This window comes from Notolabrus celidotus, chromosome 9 (genome assembly GCF_009762535.1).
Source record: "Notolabrus celidotus isolate fNotCel1 chromosome 9, fNotCel1.pri, whole genome shotgun sequence".
Lineage (NCBI taxonomy): Eukaryota > Metazoa > Chordata > Actinopteri > Labriformes > Labridae > Notolabrus > Notolabrus celidotus.
The window spans coordinates 11,113,968-11,137,569 of NC_048280.1; the positions used below are offsets into that span (position 1 = coordinate 11,113,968).

General features: G+C 41.7%; 1 protein-coding gene across 3 annotated transcripts in view; it reads right to left on the reverse strand.

Moving 5' to 3' along the window:
* LOC117819585 (rho guanine nucleotide exchange factor 28-like) overlaps window positions 1-23,536 on the reverse strand; it is a 42,270-nt gene extending 18,734 nt beyond the window's left edge. The window contains exons 1-12 of one of the 3 annotated variants that reach the window (XM_034693025.1): window positions 23,318-23,536; window positions 22,334-22,377; window positions 17,409-17,550; window positions 16,449-16,558; window positions 15,959-16,145; window positions 13,487-13,670; window positions 12,094-12,295; window positions 11,773-11,848; window positions 10,386-10,432; window positions 9,706-9,778; window positions 648-769; window positions 124-506 (exon numbers count right to left, since the gene is read on the reverse strand). In XM_034693025.1, the coding sequence (XP_034548916.1) occupies window positions 124-506; window positions 648-769; window positions 9,706-9,778; window positions 10,386-10,432; window positions 11,773-11,848; window positions 12,094-12,295; window positions 13,487-13,670; window positions 15,959-16,145; window positions 16,449-16,558; window positions 17,409-17,550; window positions 22,334-22,366 (1,559 nt within the window). In that variant the 5' untranslated portion in view covers window positions 22,367-22,377; window positions 23,318-23,536. Of the gene's footprint in view, window positions 1-123; window positions 507-647; window positions 770-9,705; window positions 9,779-10,385; window positions 10,433-11,772; window positions 11,849-12,093; window positions 12,296-13,486; window positions 13,671-15,958; window positions 16,146-16,448; window positions 16,559-17,408; window positions 17,551-22,329; window positions 22,378-23,317 lie in introns of all 3 variants that reach the window. The other 2 variants (XM_034693026.1, XM_034693027.1) reach the window with 2 other exon arrangements.
* Between the last annotated feature and the right edge of the window lie 66 nt (window positions 23,537-23,602).

A 23,602-nucleotide genomic window follows, 5' to 3' on the forward strand; every position in this document is an offset into this window, starting at 1 on the left:
ACATAAAGGAAAGCTCAACAGGCTTTTAGTCGGTCACATTTAAAATTCAGAAATTAAGATGAAGACTCAAGAATTAAGAATGCAAGACTCTTAATTTAATCACAACAGTAATAGAGCTCATACCTCAGACCCCGGCTTGCCTCCGTCAAGCTGCATCCTCTACGATTCAAAGCAGGAGAAACTGGCAGGCAGGGCTGGGTCTGACGCCTCAGCGCTCCCTCCAACATACGAAAGGGGGAAGCCAGCGGGGAGGAAGGAAGGGACGGGGAGGAAGCAAAGGGAGAGGAGGGAGAGATGCAAGGGGACGGTTCCCTGTGATTCTCCAGGCCAGGGCCTTGGAGTCTTCTCTCTCCATTATGAGCAGAGGTTGGGTGCCGGTTCTGGGAGCAGATCCCTGAGTCACTGGGAGTCATGGAAAAGGAGCCCCAGCATGGGCTGCCAATGTGGGACACAGGACTGACCTCATCCTCCCCTGGAGAGTGGTACTTGATGTCAGCATCACCCACCTGGAGGAGAACAGTCAGAAAGTGGAGGAAAAGACAAGGAATCAGTCCAAAGGCTGGTGAAGGAACATTTTACATCATATGAGGCAAGTCCTTCCTACTTCACTTGTCTATGATGTACAGTATACGTTCAGTTCGACTCACCTGGTCAACCAGCATGGTGTTGGCGAACACTCGGTCTTTGCCGTGTATCATCGCTGAGAGTCTGGCAGCAGCCGCCAAAGTCGGGGACGAGGCCTGGCTCTCCCCTATGGACTGGCTTTTCTCTACACGGAGAGAGAGAGAGAGAGAGAGAGAGAGAGAGAGAGAGAGAGAGAGAGAGAGAGAGAGAGAGAGAGAGAGAGAGAGAGAGAGAGAGACAAGGGAGGCAAAGAGAGAGAGTAGATTTTTCAATATTACATTTGGTTTCCACAGCAACACCAAATAACTTCTCACAAACACGGGAAGTGACATAGACATCCTGGGCAGTTGCAAATCATTGTTCAGGACCAAAACTCTGTATGTGTGCGCGGCTGTCTGAATGGCTCTTTGCACACACACGTGAACTGGCATGCATGGAGTTGTGAGCAGGCATCTGTAGGCATGTTTTTTCCCCACCCTGCCTTCGATGCAGCGGGTGAGTGGAAATAACTCCCGGTGAGCACACAGTAGCTTTGAGAGAAACCCTTTCAGCACAGTGGAGTCACTGTGAGCAGCAGCCTGGCTCTGCTGTTAAAACAGGAGAAAACAGTCCTGCTCTCCAAACACATACACACATGCACGCACGCACGCACGCATGCACGCACGCACGCAGACGCACACGCACACACACACACACACTACAAAAACACAGCTTCTTAGAGAGTATTTCAGCTCAGAGAACTACCTTCAGAAATGCACAAACACAAAGGGACTGAACGTTACCTATTGCAACACGTTATACATTAAGTGTACATTGATGTTAGACAGTTAAGTATCGTTTAAGCTTCTTTGCACAATGTTATGAAACATGATGCAAAAGCTGTATGAAACAAAAACAAAGCATGCACTAACACTCAAATCTTCATCTAAAAGAAACATCTAAAAACAATGCTCATCGACTGTTACCCTTCATAAAGTATGGAAATACTCTCTGTAGTATGCACAGTATGTAAAAAGGCACATGTGATAAACCTTAACTGTTCAAGTAAATACTCACTTTGCATTAAAAGAATAGAGCATAAAGTACAAGTCTTCAAAACTTTAAAACTTCAAAAGGTCTCAGTAGATGTGTGTCTAACATGAGTCTGGTTCTGCTAGAGGTTTCTGCCTGTTAAAAGGAAGTTTGTCCTTGCCACTGTAACTTGCTAAATGCTGCAAAGTGCTCTGCTCATGGTGGAATAAGATGAGGTCAGACTGAGTCCTGTCTGTAAGAGGGGACTGGATCTTATACTGTCTTGATGTTGGGTATTGGTTAATGATAGAGTACGCTCTAGAGCTGCTCTCTTTGTAAAAGTGTCTTGTGATAACATTTGTGGTGATTTGGCACAATATGAATAAAGATTGAAAAGTAAGAGGAAAACTCTTGACTGTCAGAGAAATAGTTACAATTCTTGGTCCAAATTGAAAATCTACATTTCAAATTCAACTCATGCAAATAATGTGGTAAGGTTGAAAGCCCCAAAGCAGCTTAAAAAGAGATACTTTTGTTACAGTAAAATCAAATTAGATGCTTCATTTTTAACACATTTGTCACATTTCTGCTAATTGTCAACTTAACAGTGACCAACTGGGACTAAACAAGTTATTTTGTAGGTTTCCTTGATGATATTTAGTTTATTTTCTTGAAAAACATTAAAGGTGATGATTCGTCCTGCACTCGGAGGCTTGCGCGCATTTTTTGTCCTCCCTCCTTAATGTACAGGACCTCCAAGGTAGCAAGGATTTATGGGTCATGACTGTGTTTGTGCCACAAGTCCGTTACTAGTTTCTAACATATGTGGATTAAAATAGCACTCTTCTGGCACATTGGTTGAAACTTTGTTACTTTTTCTAGGTAAAGAAATGACTGTGAAACCTAACAGCTGGGGATGTTTAAAAGTGTGTGAACTGCTAGATGAGTTCGTTTCCATGATGGTATACAACACTGTTCAAGTTTTCTGTCTAACTGTGTTCAATCACAGCAGCCCCACTCACTGTGTGGCCTGTGTGTTAACATCTGCAACCTGTAGAGTTATTTGAGCAAAACTGATTTTGAATGCTGTCAAAATCACTTCCATGAAACATAAAACAGCTTCAACCAACTTTTAAACTCTTAAATGTTTACTGCTGCTAGTCATCAGTACATCAGTGTAGCACTATATTACTATGCGTCAAAAATGACATTTTCTCTGTAGGATTATTGCTAATTAGTAAGACAAAAAATCTGGAAAAACACAATTCACCTTTAGGTCCCCCCCCCCTCATGCTCATAAGTCTTACAACTCCCACTCAGTGGTCTAGTGGAGCCTCTAAGTAAGCTCACAGATGCAGGTTGTGGTTGAATTCAGTGTCTCACAGGTATAACAGCATTATAAATGTGAAGTGGAAAAAACATTTCCAACCGTAATAGCTACCAATATCTACATTGCAATGTTCATCACTCTAACAAGAAGAGGCAGCCTCATCAGCTCAGTTATATCATTATGTTCCTAATGACGGTCTCACCTTACGCTGGCCAGGCCTGCAATGACGCCAGCTGTGCAAAGGCATACCTTTGGCACTGCTGTTTTAGACTAAGCCCCTCGAGCAGATATCAAACCAAGACCTTAAAACAAATCCATAGTTTATCCATACTTTCCAAGCTGCCAGCACTGCAGAGAAGGAGAGGGGAGGTCCAGCATTTGCAGCAGAGAATAAATCAGCACAACAATTGGCTGTGCTTCCTGTTGGCGGTCAGTCTAATAAATCTGAGAGGTAAAGGGGAGACACTGATGAGAACACCAGATGGTCGCTGTTCCGTCCACATCAAATGCAAAGAAAAGGGCTGCAGGATACACAAATCCCACTCCTCATCAATTCTGAAGTATCTCTCAAACTGCTTCATATCTTCCAACTGAGATGTATGCATACTACAAGTTAATATAGCAGAACATGACACACATGTAATAAACATTACAACCTGTTACTCTGCTGTTGTACATCTCAATCCTTTTGGTTCAATGTTAAAACATTATACTGCGTATGAACTTGAATCCAGATCCAAAGTACCTACACAAAAGCATGTGGCAAGAAGGCAGACCTTCTTTTATGCATTGTAGGAATAGGTTTACACCATACTGGGGGTCAGATTTTGGATGTGGGTCAAACCACTGTTTGAAAGTAGATACTGTTTCATTGAAGCCCACTTAAGGAGCTTGACAGGTAGGACTAATAGTTAAGGCTCTGGGCCAGATCCAAAGCCACAGCTGGCTGCCACAGGCCAGATCATTCACACACCTCTGACCCATAAACACTGCCTCAGTGAACATTACTGTCAGGCACTGCGATCTGTGTTTAACATTAGTTAACTTAGGGAATAACAGAGAAGAAGGGAGTTCATATTACTGACAAGTTAGAGTCGAACTGAATCAATCTTTCTGCAGGAGAAGCTGTCTTTGTCGCTGGGATGGAGAGTTCTGTCTGCAGGCTGCCATTTCAAAGACGTTTCAGGGAAAGCAGGGCAGCATGGGGGGTTATTTGTTCAAGATTTCGCTCAGAGAAGGTATATTTGGAGCAACATGATATTCAGAGCATGTCCCTGAGCAAGAGCCAACCCTATACAGTAGCAGAGCCTGAAGCAGCAGCCGAGGGAAAAAAGAAAGAGCCGGAGCTGTGCAGAGAGCCAGACAAAGACAGCAGTCACTGCCAGGTTTCCAGACCAGGGCAGTTAAACACAGAGAGTGACCCTTCAACCCATGCACACCCCTGGGAGAGAGGGATCGAGTAAGGCAGGATGGAGAGAGGGGGGAGGCAGGGTTGTCACAAGGGCTCTTTTCTCAAGGTTCACTCTCTTTATAAGCTGCTGGTGTGCTGAAAAGGAAAAAAATTGAAGATAAACAGAGAGATATAATTGTTAATCATGTAAACACATAGGCTTGATTGATTTGCCCCTGCTGTCCCTTCTTCTGTGATGTAACTTGCTTTTTAAGCACCTCACTAAACAGTTGTCACCATAGTGAGAGCTGGGAGAAATTAGGAGCTGAGTAAAATAACAAGCAGGGTCTAAAAGAATCACAACAGCGGCTGTTAATAGCGCATAAAAATGGAAGAGGTAATTGTTTGACTTCAGGGCTCATGGAGGGACGTTTAAATCATTAAAACAGTTGTCCACCAAAATCCACAAACCCACTCTGAGTTATGACACCTGTGGTCAAACATCCTGGTCCAAGCATCACATTGTGCATTCTCATTGTGTTTACATTTCAGCGCGTCACCCGCCCCGAGAGATCCAGGAAGAGGTAAACCCAGAGTGAGCACCGATCAGTCTTCAGAGTAGAGAAATAAACTTGTGGCTCTGCACACCTGAAATCACATTTCACTTTGCAGGTGCACGGTGACACCAGAGCTGCTCTACTTTGGATTTTGACTTCTGTGCGTTTATGTATCCACTTGAAGAAGTTATGGTTAGTTTATCAGCCTGTTTTTATGCACCGCTGTCTCTGCTAAACACAGACAAGCAGTGCATAAAAACATTGTGGATGTCAATCACAATTACAGAGCAATAACAGGGACAATCTTGCAGAGGTTTATGGTGAAAGATGAGGAAAAGAGCTCTGGAGCTGAGCCATGACACAGACATGGCAGTAACCTGATCTCCCTCTGTGTCTCTTACTCTCTCTCTCTCTTTCTTGCTCCCTCTCTTCCCACACACAGTCATTTGCACACAAGCAATGAACTGTTTAACCATTGTAGTTTAATTTTGCACTATTTTAAGCATCGGCATCAACTTTCCCATGACTAATAATAAAGCAAGAACATTGTATTCCAAGTTGAAGCACCAGATGTTGGTAGTCTCAAAAGTTAGTCACAAACTGGCACAACTAAGTGACACTTCAGTGACACATAAACAAGCCAGGCTACTTAAAGCGACAGATGCTTCAGCGTAGGTATATTTAGGCCCTTATTAAGAACTGGGTCTCCCTTTTGCACTAAGTGGGGCCCAGCAGTCACACGAGGCCACAACTTCTCAGCGGGGCTCATTCATGCAAACAACAGTGCAGCCGGAGGATGTTGAAAGCCATGAGATGCTCAATAAGGCTCGAGTGGACATCTGACATTCCGCATCGTACTGTCAGATATCAGGTTACATCAGAGGCAAACATGCAGTTATCTCACTGTGGATGACTGGCTGCTGCAGAGGAGGCCTGTGAATAAGAATGTGTAATGGAAAGCAGGCTAATTTTAACTGTATTGTTCGGCTCCGAATGCCGAGACGTGTCTGCATGGAGGAAAACTTGTGGTAAAATCTCCCATTTGCAGTGTGTAACAGGATGGAGCCATGAGAAGGAGCATGTCACAGAGAAGGAAAGACTAAACAACCTGTACACACACTGTGTCACTAGACCTATCAGTATGTCTTCGCTTAAAAACTGTGCTCTGAGAATGTGTGACTATCTGTGAGATCAGAAGATACCAGAAGATAGATGAGGAGATACATCTGTGAATGAATCAGTTAAGAGTTCAGTATTCATTACAAAACCACTCACTGTTATCTTTTTTCCCCGTCTTTCTGCGCATCCTCATCTTTGGAAAAGAGGGCCAGGAGTAGTTGAACGGAGAGTCAGAGTCAGAATCCATGGTTTGTAATCTTCAAGAAAATCTTCATCCAAACAGCTCAGGGTGTTTGATAAATAAATAAACAGCGCCTCAGTTTACATCCATTTCTCATAGACTGCTAACAAGCTGCAGCGTTCACTTTCCTTTTTTTTCCAGCGCTGTAGACACTCTGACACTTCAGGAGTGAGCCAGCATGTTCCCCTCTGTCTCCCCCAGCCACCCCTCCCCCTTAAATCCTCCCCTTCCCCCTCTAAAACTTTGTACCAACTGTCGGACAGAATCCTGTCTTCCCCCTCTGCTACTTTCTCTGAGGTTCCTCTTGTCCTCTGACTTTGTTTCTGACTGCTCCTCTCAAATGTGTGCCAACCTACAGGACTCTAAATCTTTCTCGGTCCCCCCTCAGTCACTCATCTACCACACACAGTACAGAAGGAGGGGGGAGAGAGATCAACACATGCTGACAGGAGCAGGAGCAGGGGGGGAGGAGTGTACTGACGGCCGGAAAGAGTGACTGAAGGAGGGAGAGAGAGGGAGAAACAGAAAGAGGCAAAGTCAAACAGAGGAGTGACTTCGAAGCCTACAGCGAAGACAAACAGGAGGGCAGACAGTTAAGTAGAGGTGAGTCTCAGACATGGGTGAAATCATTAACCCTGCGAGTTCATGATTTTCGCAGAGAAACGTCAGGCTGCAAAGCTGCAACACACTCCGAGGTGAAAGCTATTCATCCTAAAACTTGCCCGATACCACGTCCTCCTGTGTCTCTCCATTTTCTCTGTGTCTTTCTCTATATTTTAGCATGTCAAAGCCAAGCTGAAGGGGGAAAAGAGGGTTTGGTGCATGGGGACTGGAGGGGAGGGGGGCGCAGCAGACTGCCAGGTCAGCAGCCTCACCATGGAGACAGCAGTGAGAGCCGCCGCTGTTTTCTTCTTCCGCCGCCCCCCGTTTCCCCTCTGCCAACTTGCAGCAGTACAGTGCCCCATTTGCAGCAGCGGGGATAAATGTGGTGAGAGGTGGTAAAAGTGAGAGAATGGGATGGTGAAGGGGGTTTAAGAGACATGTCCAACAATGGCTCTTTGGAAAAATGCCAAACATGGGTTTATAAACGCACATAAATGGAGGAATGTGAAAGAAAAACAGAGAAATAAAAAGGATGGGAAGGGTTTTGTAAGGAGAATATACGCAGGGAAAGGGAAAGCGGTACACTGAGACTGTAGAAAGAGGTTTCTATGTGTGTCTGTGTGCATGGGAAGGGGTGTTGGCACTGTACTGGTGAACATTAATGCTGCCTTTGTGGGGTCTATGTGGGGTTTAATCCTTTTTTCCGTTCTCCAATTAGATCGCTCAGCCGGGGTCGGAGACTCTTGTTAGCATTTCTGGGGTTGAACTCATCGTCCGCTGTCACCCGGCCAAACTATCCATATCATAAATCCCTTTCTGGTGCTCTCCTTCTCTCTTTTCTCCCCACATCACACACAGTTACAGACAAACACACACTCCATTCTCACACTCCACCACTCTCCTCTCCCTGGGGATCTCAACAAGCTGGTGGAAAACTGTATTCAGCAAAGCCCTGGCAACCCCCATTCAGCCACAAACTACCCCCTTTTTTTTTACTTCCCCAATACCCCTTTGCCCCCTTCAGAGCGCTCTTCTCCACTGAAATCCGCCTGCACACAAACACTGACATCATGCAAACACACACACACACATACACATTGACCTCCTCTTCTTCTTCTGTGGTGGAAAGCAGAGCTCCTCAGGGATGAAGTGGCCTTTGCTGTTTGTTCACTAAACTCACATTAAAATGCTGACCTGGAAGGGTGGGACCTGAAAGGGCATGGGTGCACGAGTGCGTGTGTGTTTGTGTGTACGTATTTGGGAGCAAGTATGTGTTTTGGGTGGGGTATTTAAATTTCAGGGGCATCAGGAGGGCAGAAGTGGGGGAAAGAGGGGGGGCTAGTTGGACTGAAGACAACAAACAGAGGCTTATCTATTTTTCTTTAAACCTTTAAATCATTATACTCAAATTCTAAACTTTGACCAACCTGCTGTTGCTTGGCTGTACTTTATTTTAGCCATGGTGATGGAATTACAGTTTAAATGGAGGAAGGAAAACGCTGGCATCAAGAAGGCAGGGGGAACATGACAGCTTGGTTCAAAATTCCTCATCCTTTGCTGAAGCCCTGGGAAGGGGAGTTGTGTCTGTCTTTCTGTCTGATGACGCATAAGCTCAAGTCAAGCAGCCATATTGCATGTGGTACAAACAGACTGGAATCCCACATTGTGCTTCACTAGCGTGTAAAAAAATAAAAAACCTTCCAGTCACTCGAAACGCCTGACAGCTTAAGAATGTCTAATAAGGAATCGAAATTCTTCAAGGGTCAAATAAGCATTGTAATCCTGGAAGAATAACATGTATGAATCCTGAGTCATTTTCAGGCTGAGCTATTGTTTCATCAAACATTACTCTGAAGGGAAACTTGGAACAAAAACACAGGATTCCAGTGACCAATGTTATTCGTCTGAACCACGAAAAAGGGGATCAATCTAGGTCACAGGCAGGCATCTTCAAAGACTGCACAGAAATATGACAACCTCAATCAGCCAACAAACACACTCACACACACACACACACACACACACACACACACACACACACACACACACACACACACACACACACACACACACACACACACACACACACACACGACGAGAGTCAAAGTGGCCAAGCCATACAGCATGGAAAACATCAGCCACAGGAAGTCTAGATTGCAGATGTTCGATGCCAAGTGTTTTAAAGCCTACAGCCTCAGCTTGTAACCACAGCATTCTTACACTGAGGCATCAGTCTGCTCTGCAGCAATACAAGCAAATTATTAACCCGCAGGATGTTCCCTCCCCACAATCCTCCCCTTTCCCATCCAGGAGAGGATCAGAGTGAAGCCACCTTCAGCCACCTTTGAGGTTCATTTATGATCCTCTGTCACTGCATGCAGGAATCAGATGACTAACAGGATGGCTTACAGTAGTCTTCCCGCAATGAGGTATTAAAGAGACTCCTTCTCGATGCTATGATCACTGTAAACAGAGAGTGACGGAACTCCAAAAACTGCAGAGAGCAGGGGGTGAAGACAAGGCAGGGGGCTGAAATGTGATCCTGTAGACTGCAGGGATGGTAGACGGTCATAGCTGAGGATTAGAGGTCTGTTCAGGAAAGGGAATGTTTCCTGCAGTTGGACTCATTAATGACTGGAAGCTGCTTGAATAACTGTCTATGAATAAAACACCATGTAAAACAACAATGATCACTTTCAGCCTGCTCAAAACATGATCTACAGCTGAGGCACCACAAGCTCTAAAATTAAAACCAAATCTAAATACAGGCTTCAAATAAAATAACCTTTCTCTGAAGAATGTTTTAAAATGGAAAGAGTATAATCTTTACCAGGCTCAGGCTGTGATGGATCATCCTCTTCATCCTCCCCATTCAGGCAGAACATCAGCGGCTCCTCATAGTCCTGAGAGAAGAAACGGGAACCTTTAAGCCAACAGCATGCACATTTACACACTGTGGCTTTCACATCAGGGCACAGGCATATCACAAAAACAGAAGAAAAAACACACGTGTTCAGCGAGTGCTAAAGTGTGTAACAGATTATCATTTAGGCAAGCATCTGTGTCACATAAAACAGGCCCTATTGGATTTCACTTGCACTAAACACACCTCTATGAGCGTGGAACATACACTTGACTCCTTACACAGTCAGCTATTCACTGAAGTGTGTGAGGTGCTGATTCCAACACCTTAACAATAAGAGTGAAACAATGTGGAGCATTGAGGGGACTTGAGTCAGTTCCTTTTTCTAGCCTTGCCTGCAGGTTGGCTGATGTGCATGGAGAAAAACTGACCTTTGAGTGTTCAAAAATGTAACGTAGATGTTCTAGACAACACCTGCTCTCTTAAAAAAGAAGAACAAAGTAAGTCTGGAAAGTTGTGGAGGGAGTGCAAACTGGACTCATGGGATACAGCTATTTATAAACAAGTCATAGTTTTTACAGCTAAATATATATACAAGTCCATAGCTCATAATGTTTGTATATCATTTTTAGAAGATGTATACTCACATTTTCTTCTACAGCAGAGTTCCCTCCATTGATACCAGAATACAGAGCTGAAAGAACAGAAAACATACTGAGATGCAGCCATTAAACTTCAATAGAGGCTCAGGTACAAACACGTTTGTCAGTTTTTAACAATGTTTGTCCCCTGTAAGGTCTTATTTTTCTTTACATATCCTGAGAGATCTTTACCACATGGCCTTGATCTCCCTTCTGTTCATTTAACTACCATGTGAATCCTAGATCAAAGCAAACACAAAGAAAGCAGAAATGAGTGTTTCAGTGGTTTGATAGGAGGTCTGGGGTAACATAAAACATGAGGGCAGGAAATGCGGGAAAAGGGAAGTGGGAGCAACCAATTAAGTCTATATAGGTTCGGAGTGGAAGGCAGAGACAAGGTATATCAATGTGAGCATGAGGATGGCTTAGAAAGCTGAACTTTATGAGAACACTACACAACAAATGTATTTTGACAAAGGTTTCTGTGTCTCAGCATGAGGTCATAAAACACATTCACTCAAGACTGATACAGTGATGCCAGCTGGCTCTGATGTTGCTCCACATAAAGAAAGAGAGAGATAGAGGGAGAGAATAAGGGAGCACAATCTTGTAAATGAGGCTGTGACCTTCCAATTTTCACCTGGTAACAAACTAGATTTATTTTGCTTCCCTCAACACTGTATAAACCTGTAAAAAATATAGTGACACAAAAAAGGAGAAAGAAAAAAAGCATGATCACATAATTTTCATTATGTATTATCTGTTATGTTAAATTTAATTACTGTTTGCATAAGGGCCTTGGAGCTGAGGATCACGTTATGCAAGTATGTTATGCCTCCAAACAACAGTTAAAAACAAAAAAGATGTTAAAATCTACATTAAATCAAAGCAGAAAACATCATAAAGCACATATTCAAGATACTGAAATTGCCAAATTTACTTGATAAATTGCGATAGCCTTTGAAACTGAAGTTTGTTTTCTTATTACTTGGAACCTCAGTGCTTTTTATAAACATGTAGATTGGAAGCTGTGCTATTTTGCACATTTTAACGACTCACATATTTGAAATTAAAACACCTGCATGATTGAAACGATGATCAAACCTTCTATCAGTGTACTGTTATCAATGTCTTTGCAACAGCCTGACTCCTCTGCAGAATTATCAGCTTAATACATTTTCAGTGTTGCAATACCTCAGCCCCCCACAAGAGGGCAGCCAATGTCTATCAATAATGTAGCCTCTCTCTCAAGCCTCTCAGTATCTCCCACAAAGCAACAAAACCTAAAAATGACGAACGATTCAAAGATCAAAGAGAAGTTAAAACTGGATGGTTTAGAACAACCAGGTCTCAAAAATCCCACAAAATCAAACAGATAAGAGGGGAGTGGTACCGTTATCTGCAGGATCATCCACCAGTTCTTCTTTACCCAAGATGGTCTCAACACGCTCTCTCCTTAAAGCTTTGATCTGTGGGTACAGAGGTAATGTTTGAGTAAAAAATGAAAGATAGGATTAGGGCATGTGCTAATTTTGTCTCTATACGTGGACTCCATACTACTAATTGAATCAATTTTGAATTTTCTTTCGGCTATAGTGGTTACACACATTATCATTTCAGTTTATCTGGAAGGTTACCCCAGCAATTATTTATTTTGACAATGTACCAATTTGAAGATGACTTCTGAGTGACCAGAGCAATGTCTCAAACTCACCTCTCTGAGGAACTCCTCATCTCTGAGTCGGTCTCTAAGGAGCAGGATGTCAGAGTGCCGGCTCTCCTCAGAGCTCCACCTCAGGTTTTGCCGAACAGTCAGAGTCAGGTTCCCCGTATCATGACAGAACCTCAACAAGCGGGAACGGTCTGCCCAAACCTGGGACAGACCTGCTGGTGGGGTGGCCAGAGGGTTGGGTGGGCTGCAGAGCGACAGGTGAGATAGTTTAATCAGAAAGGGAAAACATTAGGGTTCACACTCTGAAATGTGGCTGCAAAGACTTTCCAAACTACATATAAACAAATCAGTGTCACTCAGCAGATGAAAGTATAGTCTAGGTTTTTAGGCCAAGTAAACAAGTCTCCAGAGGTGAGCGCAAAGATTTATGGATCCAGATTGAGCACAAAACATTCCTGAGGTTGACAGGTTTTACAAACTGACGCTTCACATTTAACATGTCCATAATAAGTACTTTAACCTGTATATTTATATTACTTCAGATATCTAAGGAATCCAAATAATCTAGGGTAATAGCTTGAGGGCACGGCTGTGCAGTCCTTAGTAAAAACTACTTCTGGGTTTGAACCTGGCGGCTAAATAGGGCCCTTCTGTGTTGAGGGTTCCTTTCCCTGGTAGAGTCTTGCACAGCCCCCTCTTACGGTCTAGGACATGCTGCTTTGGGTTCACTGGTGACTCTATGACCTGTGATTGACTGGAGACCTGTCTAGGGTGTAGACATATACAATATGGCTGTTTTTGAAACCGCCTACTATACTAGCAGTACGTACTGATTTGGCCAAAATTCAGTATGTAGTAAGTAGTATGTGAATAAGAGCAAAATCTGCAGTAAGCCAAAACTACCCGGATGTCTACTGATTTGGGAAAATTTCACAGTATGCATCGGACCAGTCTGCCTGTACTGTTTCCCATAATGCACAGCACTCATTCCGCTTTTTCTTTTCTCTTCTTTTTTGGACGAGAGAAACTTTTAGGTGCTGTGAAAATTATTAAATTCCATATAAACCACTTCCTAACTTTTTTTAATCATAAGAGGATGCTAAAGAAGCAGTTTCGCTATCAGCTTGGTCGTTGTTTACTTCCGCATTCGGAAACCGGAAATTCAGTGACTTCTGGCCCATCGTACTGCAACACAGATCGAACAGAACAGTCATACTACATACAAAATTCAAACGCAGAATGTAGTAGGCTGTACCTGTTGCCTACTACATTAGTAAGTAGTATGTAGCAGGCCGCTTCAAAAACAGCCCATATATCATTCTCCTCGTGAAACTATGACCTTATAAAAAAGAAGTGAATCTATGACTGGGTAATGGCTGTAATTCATTTGTCAGTTTCTCCACATGATATGTGCTGTCTGTGCCGATGATCATACTGTGTGAGCAGCTCCAGGAGCTTGGTGTTGCCTGTCATCTGTGCCAGCCACAGCGGTGTGACACCCTCTTCGTTTGGCAGGCTGATGGCCATCAAACCTCCCGGCTGACAGAGAAGCAGCTCCGCCAGGCGATACAGACCCCACCGCACAGCCAGATGGAGGGGGGACTCTCTGAGACTGTGGTCTGAAGATGAGGGAAGATTAAAATACTCTCAAGCAAAAAAAAACAACTCTCTAAAGATTAAAGTATGCAGTAAGATCAAAGGCAGCTGCTGAATGAAAGTGAGTAAGATGAGAAGAAGTACGCAGTGACTGAATGTGAGAAAACTAGGAGGAAACTAGCATAACAATTCCTTTTTCTTCATAACTACCAACCTCCCCATGATAATTAACCTAAATGTCAATGATTGATTCTTCTCTGGATCTCTCTGCCCCACTGACCCACTTAAAGGAAATAAAAGCTTTTTTTCTTGCCACGAACACCAAACAAGACCTGTATCCAGGTAACTGAACTGCATTAAATCAGCTACAGTCCAGCAACTGTCATCATTAAAGTAGTGCCCTCTGAAAGAACATCATAATACAAACACCTTATGATGCTATACAGTACTAGCTATGCAGTCTATATATTCATAGAGCTTAATATTTTCTTGTTGTTATGACTGTTTCTAAATATTGAATGTGTCTAAAGTGTAATTCAATGAAGGTGACGGCCTTCTGTAACCGCTCTTTGGAGGTTTTTGTGTGTTTGGGATAAGACATCAGGATTCTTTTTTAATTTCCCCACCTTATGTCGCAACACTTGTTACTGATGCACCAGGGAATAGACTTTAACTTCAAGAAGTCCCAATTATAAAGGCCACAATTGAGTCACATTAGACACTAATTTAATACCTGAGTCTGAAAAAGCATGGTGATGAAAATATGACTCAGAGAGACACTAAGAGGCCAGACAGATTCTACCTGATCTGATTTTACATCAGTCATCAATACTGCAAGAATGTAGCAAGAGGAAGATTCAAAACTCAGAGTTAATCTGATGAAATATACACTAGCAAAGGGAAACACACATCTACACTGACAGCACCGACTGAAGGACTTCAAATCAATGCTTTGATTGCCTCCACATGATTCAGCCTCCATTATGGCCATCAAACATGATATAGACCTTGTTCTCATTAAAATACCAGACAATCATAGAAACTGATGTTCACTGCAGGGGACCATTCTGCTTCAAGGTGCTGTGCTGTACATCATGTTTCTTTGGAAAAAGAATGCACCAAGCATATTGAGGTTTCTGTGGGATCATCCAAATTACACTTAACCACAATTACACACTACACTAGTTGAAGTTATTTAATTGAGTTATCTACACATATGAAAATGTAAAGATAATGTTTCCATACTTAATGATGAAAAGGGTAAATAAGTGGTAAAAAACAAGTGATAAAAGCAATTTTCATCCACATATTTACAACAGTTTATGCTTCCAAACTGAGGCAAGAAAAACATACTTTTACGAGAGATTTTTTAAATTCAATTTGAGGTAAACTAATAGTAAACAAAGGGGGATTTTTTGCTGATCTTAAGGCTCATTTTTTCCACGTGTCCAAGGATACTCTGTATCAAAAACCCATTAAAGATCAGGCGCTGTTGTTGTGACAGAATGAGGATTTATTTTGTTTACAGCGCCTACAACAATGCTGCCACTATAAAAATGGTAGCTACCGAATCAAAGTTAGAGATTGATCATTCAGTCTCATACTGCAGCAAGAGAGTGATGTCAGCAGCAGTGTTATCAAATTAACCACAGACATTTAGAGGGAGACGCTGCAATGAAACAGACTGCCATAACTATATTAACGCCAAATCTGGTTTGTATTTTATGTAGGTGGCCCTACACAAACAGATGCTGGCATCTAGCAAACATGGTGTATGCATACACCACACACACACACACACACACACACACACACACACACACACACACACACACACACACACACACACACACACACACACACACACACACACACACACACACACACACACACACACACACACACACTTGCCCTAAGATTTATTAAGCTTTGCCTCAGGCTACTTCCAGATGGAAAGGCTCTATTAACCGCATTACATGCTGCTTAATTGGCTCTGATGAATTCAACAGAAGAACACGTGACCATGTTGACTTCCGATTTTCAGCCCAGTGAGCATGGATGGAAAACGGGAATGATGTCGGAGAAGTGGAGGTGAGCAGAGCTCAACGGTTCACCTTCATTGGATTACACTAGCTACAAGTTTTCCAGCTTAAAATTTCTCTCTCTTTCTCATGTTTAAAAACATTTCTCAAACCCTCCTCATCCGTCAATTCATATGCAAAGACATCATTTAAGGATAAGATTGTGTGCTTTTAATCAACAAACTGTGCAGGAATGCCTGTGTAGCGAAATAAGACAATCCTGCTCTCACCGTCTCCGCTGGGGCTCCCCAGTACATTCCAGTTCTGCGGGATATCCAGGTTAGCCATGGCCAATGCCACGCGATGATCCATGGCCCAGCGAGAGCTCTGCTGGCCCAGGTTGAAGAGGCTGCTCAGCTCTTTGTGATCTGTGGAGCTCAGGCAATGTCCGTGGATAACCAGGTGCTCTGCCAATTCCTGAGAACAAAGCAGTCAAGAATAAGATACAATCTGTGATATTCTCTGTGCAATGCAAAATAAAAAATAAAAAAAAACAACAGAGAACCAAGGTGAGAAGATATTTTACCACTTTCAGTTTTAGTTTTAGACTTGTGATGAGTGATTGTTACTATTTCTAAATAAATCTTAAATTTATTTTCTTGACAAGATGGACATGTTTTTGAAAAAAACTAATAATTACACTATAAGCTATTAATTTTCACCACATGGGGCACTTAAACTTGCATGCAATGTCGGCTAAATTTTGGGGCTCCTTCCTACCTGAGCATCATCCTGGACATACTCAAGTGAAGCTCCGCCCACCCAAGTGAGGGGTGTGGTTTCAGAGCACATGTAAGCCTGCACAGAGACCATCTCAGCCAGGTTATGCCCTAAAGAGGGACCCAAGACAGAAAACAACAAGCTTTATTCCAGACAGAAATTTAAAGAGAGCTGCTTATAAAGAATGAGAACTATAAAACAAATGCATCCTTCAACTGTCCACCAATGCATCGAAAAAAAAAAAAACTAGGCAAAATGTGCAGTCATTAAATACCTACAACTAGATCTCCTTTTAATAAAATAAAGTGAAAGGAAGGTAGCCTTTCCACAGAGAATCCAAGCATATGTTTTTAATGAATGGATGGAATTAATTTTTAGAGTTATAATGAACATTTCTTTATGTGGCAAGCTACAAAATACAAATTAAAATACTACATGTATGGGCCTTAAAAACAGACAGTCAGTGCTTCAAATAACATTTAATTGAGGCTTAAATGTTCTTATTTTTTATGCTTTAAAAGCCTTATTTTCTCTTTTTTAATGGAAAAAGATACTGCATTTTATTAGTTAAGCTATTACTATTAGCTTTTTCCAGCAGGCAGGACTGACTGATGTCTGTGTCAAAGGCTCAGTGATGTTGACGTATTGTTTATGGAGACGTTTCCCTCCTGAGAGGAAGCTGATAAGATCCTGCATCCTTCCAGACCAGTTCCACAGACAGCCTATGTATGCGTGCATGTGTGTGCATGTGTGTGTGTTTTTGTGTAGAGATTATTACTGTGATTAACAGTTCCTGAGTGTATCACAGACAGGCATGGAAAACCTACGATTGTCAGGATGTGCAGTTTCACGTCTAAACATGCTTTTCTGAATGAACTGTCCCGTTTTTCTTGGAGAACACAGGAAATGACCTCAGAGGACATTAACACATTCTTACAATAGAAAATAATATGCACATACCAGGCACTATAAAGCAAAGCATGACATCACTCTGAGCCCGGGCGACATGGACCAATGTGGATCCTTCCAAAACAACGTAGACCTCTGTGTCCTCTGGCATGGAGTCTAAACCCTCCAGCAGAGCAAATACCTTCGCCTGGCCCTGAGATAAAGAAAGGAGAGAAAGGTTGAAAAGGGGAATAAAAAAGGAGGATGCTCAAGTGTAAAAAATATCTCTATTCATAAAGAAACAGGCTCACAGTCAAAGTAAAACTCTATTCTGATGCAAAGTTCAACATTTTTGTAAAGCACAGCAAATCCCCCGACAGCATTCCTTTTGAGGTAACAATAAAGCATCCCTCCTCAATAAAAACAGGAATGTCTTAGCGTCTAGTGCAAAGACCTGCCCTGATCCCAACGCACCAGAACGACTTAGACCTCTGATCTGAGGCAGAAGAAGTTGAAATAAGACGGAGAAGCCACACTGATATGGACACTGATGGACAGCTTTTAGAGAACTTAATGCAGGCCTCATGATGGTTAGACAACATGTTATGCGTCAGCTTCACTAGACTGTGAATCCTCACTCAAGGGGCCATGGTTGAGCTGTTCAAATTCTAGACCATTGATGTATCTCAGGCTGTTTTATTTTTTCAAGAGCTTAAAGAAAACCTGATTTTGATCCCAGTACAAAGTAAACAGTTTTTTAAAGCTTTATAAAGAAAACTGGGGTGAAAAGATACAGGGTCAGGTGGTTTACGAAGATCCAATCCTTGTAGTTGAAATATCCTAATTCAAATTTGTGTCTATTTGAGTACAACGGGACACCAACATTGTTGCATCTTTGTTGTATCTTTGTGGTAGATATAGCAAACATGTTAGCATACTGTTGCCTATTCACACACCCAAGCAAACATCAATCATTTGGAGCCATGTTTCTGTCTACCTAAGGAATAAAAGTATCATGCTTTGAGGAAATACCTAGCTCTTAAACACTTAAATGCTCCACTATCTGCACTAGCTAGTGGCTGACTTTGCAAGTCTGCTGTCTGGGCAGGAAATGTCCTAGGGGTTTATTAGAATTTTTGTTTCTTGGAAAGCAATTTAAAGGCTTGATGAGAGCCATGAGACTCAGCCCAAAACGTAAAACTGCAACTTCTAAAACCCAAACGATTATCTTAAAGCACCTGTGGGGAGTTTTTGGCTGGTTATCAAACATACTGTAATTAATACTGATCAGCGACAAGACTGATCATTTCTATGTAGTAATTTTTAATGCCACTAGCTGCAGCTGTAGCTCCAGTTAATATCTGCTGCTATAATGCTTTAATGCTCTACTACCCGGATCTAAACAGCACAGCTGACAGATGGCATCTTGTAGTGCAGCATGGTTTGGCATTATTCTAATCTAGAAAATGGACATAGAGTTGTATGTAGGCTGTGTCTGGTTAAACTGGCAACTGGAGCAATGTGTAACCAGCACAGGCATGTGGACTTGGACTTGTAAGGAGGGCCAAAGGCTGGTGCTCTGCTATTGTTAGCCACACTTTGCAAACCATTTTACATTGCTTAAAAGCAGACTCTGTAATGAAGCCATGTTAAATAAATTGTGTTTAATTTTGATTGTTTTCTTTCCTCTAAATTAATCTGTTAGTCGGGTTTAAATATCTGACACTTCACAACATCCCCAGTCACAACTATCTAAAACTTTTAAAAGTATAACATTAAACATTTTTGGTCCCTTGCAGTTTTTAGGCTGTGACATTTTTACAGTGGATACATGACTGCAGGATAAAAATATCTGATAAACTGTGATTGATTTGAAAGCAGACATCTGCAGTTTATTTACTAAAATTGAACATTCCCTTTCATTTTCAGTCCTTTGGAATAATAAAAAAACAGCAAATACAAAGCCACTAAGCTTCTTTTTTGGAGTCCAGTGGAGTGGCTGCTTTCCACAAATATATAAAAACAGTTGCAGGGGAAGAAATCTATTGTAAAAGACATCATTTGTCCACCTACAGTGGCCTCAATAGACCAAACAGAAGTGCAGCCACATGACACACTGAGTATGGGTTATTCTGGGAAACATATCAAGTGACCGACAGAGGCAGGAGCTTAGGAGACAGGCTGGAAGGAAAAGCAAAAATATAGAATATAAGGCTTGACTTGAAATGCGATGCGAGAGTATAGTGGTGTAAAAATGGGTGGATGTTTTTAAGTAGTCTCTCTCTTTTACTCATGAGAGTCTGTCTATTAGCCATGCATCACCTCAAGCACTGACCTGATTTCTCATGCCATGAAAGTGAGAGGCTTTACTCTTTACTCCTCTCACTTTCTCAGATAGAAACAATGTCAGTAATCCTTTCTCCATGGCTCTCTGTCTCACCTAATCCCACCTTTCAGTTCACTTATCCATTTCTTCATCCCTGAGCCGGATATTCTCTGACAGAGGGAACATCAGGTTTACACACAGCTTTACACCACCTTCCCAGTGCCCTCATTAAAACTCCTCATCTGACCAGATGTTAAACGCTAAAGATTCAGTGGCTACTAGATGAAATATTGGACGTGAGATCTTAAAGCAGGGAGTAAATGGATAGGGATACTTCTTTGCTTTGCTCTGGCAGGCACACAGAAGTGGTTTGGGGGAAATATCTCAACAACTGTTGATGGTTTGCAATAAAAATTGGTTTAGAAAGTCATGCCTCCCTTAGGATGAATGTTAAAACTGTTGATCCGTTTACTTCTCTCCCTGCACCACAAGCTTTACAAAATATATCAACAGTGTGTCCAGTGTTGTTCTCACCAAACACCTGCAAATTACACAGGGATGTGCAAAGACTTTATTGACTGTGGTGGCCAAACTGGGGCACTGACTCTGGCTGGAGTGGCATAAAAGATGTGCACACAAACACACACAAGTGTAAGGTACGTAAAAGTTGCAAGCAAACTTCTGTACACTTGCTGTCAAAACACATTTACTGCCAATGTTTCAGTACCAATATTCCTCTCTTAAACATACCTGTCTTTTAAAAGATATGTGTGAAGGATTTTTCTTCAATTTTTAGTAGTAACAAAAGAAAATGCGCAACATTTTAATGCCAGGAAAGCAACTTGTAGATTTTTGCCACCATAGACCGTATTTTAATTTGGATGCTGTAAGTGTTTATTTACGATTTAGATTAAGATTTAGAGTTTCCCCTGCTGACTGGCTGCAGTATACGTCATAAACCTAGTTGACGGATGGAACATGGGCCAGATTATAAAATTAAAATACAGGTCAAATACATTTCTCACAAACATGGTTTCTGTCATTAAAGTTATGTCTTATCATGCTGATTTAATTCCAAGTGTTCATTTTTCTGAGCAGTTTATTCTTAATTAGTGAGGGCTTCTGCAGTGTTCTGAACCAGCCTAGCAGCATAGAGGAGGAACAACCAGACTAAAACGAAACCAACACTGACATAGCAGTCATTGAACTTTCCATAGCTATAAATGTCTGCTTCAGATCGACACAAGTATCTGTTATGCTGTGGATGTACCAAACTGAGAGATCTCTATCGTAATAGTTCAGGTTAGTGAAAAGGATGTGACGTCAGTCGTCCAAAGACTCTACCAGCCTGGTCACTTCAGTGCATGCCCTGGCTTCACCAGCATCATATGTGAGCATCTGTGGAGGAAGTTGTATGGCTTTAATGCTCATAATGGACAGAAATGAAGGTACGTTGTCCAATCTATGTACAGTTAATGGTTGCAACATAACCCAAACAGCTGATTCCTGTCTCTAACAAGGCAACTAGCCAATCATAGTTTAGGATTTTGGGATGGCCAATCAGATTTCCAGGGGGGCCGAAGCCACCCCTTGTCACCCCTCTGGACACACCCCTGAAGTCACATTCCAATAACAGGCTAAGATGATAAACATATGAAGCATTATTATTTATATCATATTATTACTGTGGGCATTTCAGGACACTGATGTCAGCCATTTGCTCCTTTGCTCTCATGTAATAAATGGATGGATTATTTGCTTTGTTGGCTTGTATGGAAAACAAGTACAAAACTGGGGTGTGGTTGTTTCATTACATGAAATAGGCAAGTGTCGACAAACAAAGTTTTGTAACCTTTAAGTAACCTCGAGTTAAAGGAAAACAGGATTAAAAACATGTGAAATTAGAAAGGATTCAATTGAATTAATCGAGTTTGAGCAATGTTGTTCCCCTTTGATCTTCAGCAGCACATAAGATCCCAAACTGAAACTAATAAAAACATATTTGACAGCAGACATGCCCTGTTTGACTTCAGCTTAACCCTACAGAAACAGATCCATTAAAAGGTTCAACACAACCAAAGACATCGCAAATCAAATGTGCAAATACAAGCCTCTTGGCGTACAGCACAAATAAAAAACATCAGTATGAATGAATCACAGAGTTACTGATTTACTAGTTATATACACAAATGCCAGGCTGATGAATAAGAATATTTTTCCGCAAAGGACGTAGGATTCAGTGCTCAAATACTCTGTCAGCAAAACTGTTAAATGTTTCATTCAAAGACCAATATGTTTGATCAAAGTTGAAAGCATTATTCTCCTTTCATCAGGCGCCCTCACTCACCCCAGTGCCGAGTCTGACTTCTTATTCAAAAAGCACGTACAACTTTGCTGAACGTGATTAAATTACATGTTCTGTACTGATGCTTAAATAGGAAACAATTAAATCATTTCAGATACAGACCAACAGTCGATTCAGTTTGATTTAACGCAATTGTTTGGTCACAAGCACAAAACCTCTACACAGGCTCTCAGTTTATATAAATGTGGCTGCTGATCTCTTCTTGCATTCGTAATTCAATTTGCAGAGATTTTCCAGCAGGATAGCAAACTCTCAAGATTAAAAGGATAGGCTGGTCTCGAACTGTAAACTGGAGCACATACTCACATACAGAGGCACTTTCCTCCTGCTCAGCTCCATCTCCTCAGAAACTACAGGAAAAAGATAAACATGAACAGATAAAGTATGAGACACAAAACTAAAAAAGGGAAGAATTGCAGTGATTTCATGATCATTTTTCAGTAACTTTGGCCATACTGCCTGGTACTCAGATCCAGAAGAGATTATCAGATCTTTTCTGTGCCAGGGTGGGTGTCTGAAGAGACAGGATCATCTTTTGATCTCAAATATGGAAATACTGATTGTAATGATGATACTTTATCCTATTGTGCAATGCAAAGGAAAAGAAACCAGAACACCAAATAGACCAAATATCTCATATGCAGGCAGAGTTAGTCTGCTTCTACAATGCAAGTTTTTACAGACAAGGAATTTTCCATAGTATAGTGGTGCAAAAGAACAAAACAGAGTAAATAATTCAAGCAATATGAAAGCAAGTACTGCAAGTCAAGTGGGAGATTGATTATTTTCATTGCCGCAGGAACCAGATCTTTATTTATTTTATTACCGGTGGCTTCTTTCTAAACTGAACAGAACAGCCAAGTCATATCTAAACCATTTTAAAGAGTTTCCAATGCATTACTCTTTCTTTAGAATTTATAGGAATTTATGTGAACAATTATAGACCATATATTACAGCATGAAAAAGCTAAGAAGCAGTTAGACTAAAAAGAGTCCTTATGTTGTGAAATAGAAAAAGAAATGCTCATTACAGATCTAATATTAATGTTACATAATCTAATATCCACATGCAAACACAGTAGTTCAGCTTTATAAATATCAATTATGTTTTTCAGTGACTCAAAATGAGTTAAGTGTTGACCTATTTAGCTGCGCAATAACTGAAACAGGTCTCTTTACCCAATTAGCAAGGTTTACTTTTAGCAAACCCTCGACATTTTAACACATAGACTCGTCATTTTAAAAAGTCTACAGCTGGAAGAAAGGGTTAAATAATATCCATGCACCTACCTTCACAGGAGCTCAAACTCCCACTGAAGAAACCTTACAGAACGCGTGAATGTCGCAGGAAGAAAGAGCAGCTATCTCAGACTCATCCTCGGTGTGCTATTTCAAAGTGTCGCTGTTAAAGCGACAAGTTGAGAAAAGGCTTTCTGTCGTTTGTTCGCAGTGTGAGCTGCAGCCTCCTCTGACACAGCATCCTCTTCTAAGACAGTGTTGATGCTTTCTGTCTTCCGTCTGTTTTAATGCAAATTCATTCCTATGTGGGAAAGTTGACTGTTTCCTTGAGGTTAC